The 7,419-nt window shown below is 41.6% G+C and overlaps 1 protein-coding gene across 1 annotated transcript; it reads left to right on the plus strand.

Moving 5' to 3' along the window:
- The first annotated feature begins 319 nt into the window (after positions 1–319).
- CSUI_009983 (c2 domain protein) lies at positions 320–7,418 on the plus strand. The gene is made up of 5 exons (XM_068070090.1): positions 320–435; positions 1,675–1,903; positions 2,852–2,924; positions 3,678–4,032; positions 6,564–7,418. Exons 2-5 carry the CDS (start codon positions 1,796–1,798, stop codon positions 7,105–7,107), a joined length of 1,080 nt encoding a protein of 359 aa, XP_067917934.1. The 5' UTR covers positions 320–435; positions 1,675–1,795; the 3' UTR covers positions 7,108–7,418.
- The last annotated feature ends 1 nt before the right edge of the window (position 7,419 follows it).

Here is a 7,419-nt window from a genome sequence, read left to right on the forward strand (position 1 = left end):
TTAATCTATCTATCTATCTATGCCTATCTGTCTATCAGACCTACTTGTATCCATCTGTTTGTCTACATAGTAGCTCTCTATATCAATTTAGATAGATATGTATATGTCTATCCATCTATATATATCATGTTTTGTCCCTCTATCTATCTATACAGGCCTATCTATCAATCGTAAGGTGTCTGCCAAGAAAGGGCTCAGAGGACTATCATCATATACAGATAGACGCGTGTATGAACGTCCCTCTATCTCTCTCTCCGTCTCTATCTTTCAGCAGCATTTCTCTCTCTCTTTCTTTCTGTCTCTGTCTCTCTTTTGTAGAGGTTTGGAGCTACTCCATCAAGCAGCGACGGCTCGAGACGAGGATTTTCAGTTGGCCCGCCTTAAACTTGAAGACTGGAAGAAGGCCCTCTACTCCAGAGTCCCCTGCAGCCATAGGTATTCTCCATCCTATCTCTCTCCACGATGCTAGATAGAAAGGTATATAGATAGATATATAGATATATAGATAGATATAGGTATATAGATATATAGGTATATAGATAGATATAGGTATATAGATAGAGGTATAGATAGATAGGTATATAGGTAGATATATATCTAGATATATAGGTATATAGATAGATATAGGTATAAAGGTAGATATATTTACTTTTTGTATACAGTCAACACACACTCAACAGACACTACAAACTTCTCTCCTTTTTTCTCTCTCTCTTTCTTTCTGGCTCACTCTTTCTATTTCTTTCTTCACTCTTTCTCTTTCTTTCTTCACTCTTTCTCTTTCTTTCTGGCTCACTCTTTCTCTTTCTTTCTGGCTCACTCTTTCTCTTTCTTTCTCACTCTTTCTTTTCTTTCTTCACTCTTTCTTGACTTTTTCCTGGGTCTATTCTTTGTCAAGGCAGTGGTCGTTGCGTGGAGGGAGGTTCTTTCTACTTCTTTCGCTCCTCTTCTCTTTGCGTAGAAAAGGGACGCTAAGGCTGGGGAAAAGTCTTATTCCTGCTTCTGTCTATAAGAGTGTACTTTCATCCACACATGCCTATCTCTACATGGTATGGATATACCCACATGCAGTCACGCAAACAAGGCGTTCATTCATATATATATATAGATAGATAGATATCTATGTATGTATACGTATATGTATCCATAGATATATATGTAATCTGAGAGGAGTTTGTCTTTTTCAGTCTTCAAAACACACGGTTGCCCCAAGTAATCGAATACAGACGTACACGTGTACATATCGCATCCATATATATATATATATATGTGTCTATGTATATTTATGTGTATATATATATATATATATATAGGTCAATATTTGCCAACGCGTGTACAGGAGCGAGGCGACAGGTCCGACGTTCTCCAATATGTATACATACGTACATATACTTGAAGAGAGATATATAGATACTGGTCTAAATATATAAGTGAAGGTATACACATGTAGGGATGTATAATATACATATGTATGTATATATATATGTATACATGTCCTCCTTCTCTTTACTTGAGCTGTGACGATGGTCGCCTCTGTTGAAGAGACACGGACCGATGTATCTCTTCTCTCCATCTTATTCTTCTTTCTCTTCTTTTTTTTTTCTTTCTTTCTTACCTAGTTAACCTTTTCTTAATCTTTCCTAATCTTTCGTTCTTTCTTTTTCTTTTGTGTAGAGTTCGAGGTTCGCCTCTTCATTTTAATACTCTTGACGCGAGGACGATAAGCGACTCGATCATAAAGAACGTCGAGTTTGTGGAGTGTCGAGATCGAAGCGCTTTCTTCTGTCTAGCAGTCATGCTGTACAATCTACCTGGCGAGCTCGTGTCTACTTATGTCTACACGTGTCTAACTCAAAAAGTCACGGAACGTGAGAGAAGGAGAATTCTAGCTCAAAAAGAAAAGGTATGAATGGTTGATAGAGAGATAGACAATCTAGATGATAACGGGCGGCTCTACCATTCTAAGAGAAAAGACACAGAAGTGTATGTGGCGAAGCTAAGCATCGAAGAATAATGAGGAGAGAAGACTTAGATAAACGCATAGATGAAAGATAGATTGATCAGTAGGTTTCTGACTATGGCGCTCTCCTCTCCGTTCAGGTGTATAGACACCTCAATCATCATGGATGTGTCTGTATGGACGTTCAAGATAGTTAGAAATTAATACTTCCCTCTACCTTTGTCAGGAGGTGCTTCTTCTCCTTTCACCGTGCATTCTATCTATACATGTATATCAAATATAGATATACATATATATATATATATATATGTTGTAAGCTTCGACATATATATATATATATATTTAGAGAGAGAGAGTCATGTAGTAGACGGAGACGGGGAGTTCACACAGTGACCCTTTTCCTCTTCTTTCCTCTCCTCTTTATCGCGTGCTTTCTTTCTTCTTTTCTCTTTCTTTCTCTTTCTTCTTTTCTCCTCTTTTCTTTTCCTATCGTGGAGAGGTAGGGGGAGGGGAAGGGAAGTGTTGGGGAGTGTGTAAAGAAAGACATTGCGGCGATTCTTCTAGTCAGAGCTTAAATTGGAGTCTGTCCATAGACATACATGTGTGGATATAGAGAGATAAATAGATAAATAGATAGATAGATATATAAATGTAGATATTTGCACATGCATATATACATATCTATGGTTTACCGAGGAGAAGTGTAGACTCATACATCGAGAACGGACACTCGTCTCTTGAGTATACATGGTATAGCTCAAATAGATAGATTAAAGATAGATAGATTAAAGATAGATAGATAGATTGAAGATAGATAGGCTGGTATCTCTTTTCTTCGAAGAAGTCTTCTTGTTGCTTCAGTTGTGTCTTCATTCGTCTTGGTCTCGATAGGCCAGCAGAGAAGAAGCTCTTCGTAAAGCTCGCAAGAAACAACTCAAAGCAGAGAGAGAGGGAGGAGGAGAAGGTAAAAGATTCTTCTTTTTTCTTTCTTCCCTTTTTTCTCTTCTTTCCGTCTTTAAGATAGCTAGAGAGATACATGTGTGACTGGGTCTAGAATGGCTGAAATAGCTTCCTAAGAGAAAGACAGAAAGAAAGAAAGAGGAGGAAGGGATTGAAAGAGTGACGAGCGTCCAAGTGTTCCTGTAGAGAGATAGATAGATAGATCTCGATGTGTGGGGTGTGGAGGGCCTATGTGAGTTTAATAGCTAGCGTCTTTCTTTCTTTTTCTCTAAGAAGGGGGGGTGAGGTGTGTGTCTCTCTGTGTATCGATCTTCTCTGAGGAGCTAGCTCTACATCATAGAGAAGCATCGATATATCGATAGAAATGCCATACTTCTGTTTTCTCAAAAAGATCACGTCTATGCACAGTGTGAGGGAAGGTCGATATTCTAAAAGAGAAACCGAGAAAGTAGATAGATCAAGAGGGGGGATACATAGATCCAGATAGATTACAGATAGGTAGATAAACTAAATATAGACTCCCTTCTCAGTGTGCTCCGTCTTTAGCTATCCTTAGCTCTTCTTTCCACGTCTCTTGTGTAGTATATCCTTCCTTCTCTCGTGTTATCTCATGTCTATCTCTCTATCTTTAATCTATCTATCTATCTATCGATCGATCTCTCTATCTCTCTCTTTTCTTCTTATCTCTTTCTTTTCTCTGTCGTTAATCTCTCTGTCTGTGTCTCTATCTCTCTTTTTCTCTTTCTTTTTGCTTTAGTTAACGAGAGAATGGATTCGCTTGCTCGAGAAGGCGAAGAAGCCCGGGGAGACACGGGAGACGCCGGCAAGAAGGGAGAAGAAGGCGTCGATGCTGCAGGGGGGGGGGTGGCTCTTCCTGAAGATCATGAAGAAGAAGGAGAAGATGACGGAAAGAAGTCCAAGAAGAAGAAGAAAAAGAATAAAGTTGTAAAGAAAGGGAAAGTTCCAAAAGTTAAGAAGAGGTCTTATCAACAAGTCGAAGGTGCAGAGATTGCGGTCTTAGATTTTGAAAGAGATTACTACCATGAAGAAGAGGCTCCAGACTTCAAAACACTCATGAAACAACTAGAGACTTCCATCAGCTCTTCTCTCAAGTCAGTTCTATCTCTCTCTCTTTCTTTCTTTCTCTCTCGCTATAATACGTAGATACTTCTAGACGGAGATATAGATAGGCATGTGTGTATGTATAATGTGTGCCTATGTGTAGTGCTGTATAGACGTAAGGTGAATATGAAGGGGGGAGCAGAAGAGGGGGAGGGGGAGGGTAAGAAGAAGAAGAGACAGAAGAAGGTTAAGAGAGATGAAGATGTGTGATACCTTGTGAAAAGACAACTCTGTTGTCTCAGCAGATCATAGATAGCTATGATAGCCTTGCTGCATGCAGGCAGGTGAGATAAAGACGATGAAAAGCCTCTCTCCCCCCCCCCCTTGCTAGAGGTCTTTTCGATTGAATTTTGGGGGATAGGATAGGCGGGTGGATGGTGGCTAGACGTTCCTTCGTCTTTTCCCGTTCTTCATATTTCTGTTTCTCTCCTTCTCTCTCTTCTTCTTCATAAGGTTCAAGACGGGAGATCTACACATATGCCTGTCGTTAGTCTATCCATCCATCTGTTTGCCTACCTATCTATCTTTAGTCTATCTCTCTCTTTATTGCAAGACAGCCCGGCCTACATACATACACCAGCCGTACACATAGGTAGACAGATTAAAGATAGGTAGATACATGGAAGATGGACGGAAGATAGATTAGAAATAGCTAGGACGTTGAAAGTGTTTTCTCATTCTTTCTGTTTGACCTTTCATATATATATATATATGTGTATCTTCTCTTTCTTGTTTTTTCTTTNNAAATACACTTTTTCTTCTTTGGTATCCCTCGAGATCGCGTGCATGCGTTTCAAGCTCGATATGCGGAGAAGAGGTTTGTATTTGCCATCGAACCTCCTAAGGGTGGTGGAGGAGAAGGAGACGAAGCGGAGCTTTCCAATGAAGTCTCCGCAGCTGATCTGATGGAGCAACTAGGCCACAGTCTTTACGATATGGAAAAAGACGATGGAACCTTTCATACTATTACAGGTCAGCTAAGAAAGAAAGAAGGAGAAAGAAAGAAACTCGCTAGAAGAAACAGGGAAGAAAGAAGAGGGAGGGATGGGACTGTCTGGTCTTTCGTGTGGAGTGTATGTACACAGTAGGTTGTGAACTGCTGGAGACAGAGTACCATGTATACATATATCTATATATATATATATATACTCGCAGTTTCTTTCTCCTTCTTCTTCTTCGCTTTCCCCCGTTGTATGTAGATAGATGAATAGACAGAGTCAAGCGCTTGTTTTCTTCGTAAGTTGACGGTCGTATGATGGCGTGGAGATGTGGATGGAGAAGATCTATCTACCTAAATCTCATTTGGGGAGGTCTCAACCCATTGTTGGATTATCTCATACAGGATCAATATGACTCTTTAAAACATACTATCTCTGTGTATCGAGATAGAATAGGAAGTTGCCACGTGCTCCTTTCAGGATTGCGTTATGTATATCTATCCCCTAGATGAGTATTGAGAAAGAGAAAGAAAGAAAGAGTGAGAAAGAGAAAGAAAAGAAAGAAAGAGAAAGAAAGAAAGAAAGAGTGAGAAAGAAAGATAGAAAGAAAGATGTGATTAAAGGTACATGGAGATGTACGTCTCATGGGGGTTTGCTTGGACGGCGACTGTGAAGAGAGATCATGTATATGAATGAAGGCATCTGTCTATCTCTATCTGTCTAAACGCAAGTAGTGTGTGCACTCTATCTATCACTCTTGTAAGCCGACACCCTCGCTTCCTTGCTCTCTATTGTCGTTCTACGGTATGATATTAGATATACGCATATATATATATATGTTTATATAGATTGATAGATGTATGTGCTATTTGAGGATGGAGGTCAGAGGGGAGAGGTAGGCAGACGCAAGAATGCGTTCTCAAGTACTTATCTATGGAGACTTAGAGATGCTTGTGTGTATGTGATACCGCTTGTATATATATATATATATAAATATGTATGTGTAAGTATATGAGTGTATAGCTATATATGTATGTATATATATCTGTACGGGTCGTGTGTCGTTGACGTGACAGGCAGAAAGGCAATTCTGTATGAACTTCGATAGACTTCACCTACCTACTGAACTAAACATGTACACATACACCTGTATGTATATCTGTATCAATACATCTATACAAATAGATACATACAGCAATAGCTAGATACAGATCTAGATAGAACGATAGATAGATATCGGAAGGGAAGAAGAAGAAGACGTACCATATGAGGTGTGGGGGTAGATAGAGTTCCAGTCTGGTCTCCATGACACCTTCTTTCTTCTTTTTCCTTTTTATCTTTTCTCCTTCATACACAGCCCTCTACCTGCGGCAATCTCTTTCTCTTGCATTTTCTCGTGTCCTTTGTTGCCGTCTCGTCTCTCTGTCTCCCCTTCTCTCCTCCCCCAGGCGGTGAAGCGACTCTACGATGGGATGGCCCAGGGACGAACGTCCTCGAAGCTTTACTAGCCGAGAGAGAAGAAGATCTCGGGGGGGGGGTAGAACAGCCAGGGATGGTATCTCATCTCTCTTTTGACGCCACAGCTGTAGCTGGCGATCCCTCAGGGGGGGGGGGGAGGCATCGCCTCGACTTCCGCCTGATGGCGACGAGCTCAAGAAAGAGAAGAAGAAGAAGAAAAAGAAGAAACAAGATGAGGGAGAAGAAGAAGCCTCGAGCCACCCCGCAGCAGCAGGAGGAGGAGGAGGTGTAGTCGATGCAGCCACAGCTGTCGTAGGGGCAGCGACGGCTCCTGTAGCGGCCGCGGCTGCGGGTCTAGCGGAGGTTGTGGCAGGAAAGAAGAAGAAGAAGAAAGAAGGAGAGGAGAAGAAGAAGAAAAAGAAGAAGAAAGATGAAGACGATACTGAAGGGGATACTCATCTACCCAGTACTACAGCACCCGATAGTACCCCAGGAGAAGTCGCTCCACCCCCCCCTGTAGTCGTGGCCGATGGACCGCAATCGAAGAAGAAGAAGAAGAANNCCTTCATCTACGTCTTCTTCTTCAGAAGAAGAGATAGTGGGGAAGAAAAAGGTAGGGCCTTCTCTTGGAGGAATCGTCTACGCAGCTGCAGCGGCCACACGCTTTAAAACGCGAATCCGACCTCCCCCCCCTGTAGATGACGATGTCTCCTCAAGCGCTTCTTCTCTCCCTACAGATGATAGTACACATAAATCATCTTTAAGCTCTTCATCTTCTTTAGGAAAAGAAGAAGCCCTCCTACGGCACAAACTTGAAGCGGCAAGAGCACGGCTTCAAGCTGTAGCTGAAGGGTCTGTACATACACCCGACGGGACGGAGAGCGACAGTCGGGGAGGGGGACAGTCCGATGAGTCTGAAGGGCATTCCTTCGTGACTACAGAAGAAGAGACCGATTCCGAAGAAGAAGAAGAGTGGAGAAG

The sequence above is a fragment of the Cystoisospora suis genome, assembly GCF_002600585.1.
Source record: "Cystoisospora suis strain Wien I chromosome Unknown contig_6476, whole genome shotgun sequence".
NCBI lineage: Eukaryota > Apicomplexa > Conoidasida > Eucoccidiorida > Sarcocystidae > Cystoisospora > Cystoisospora suis.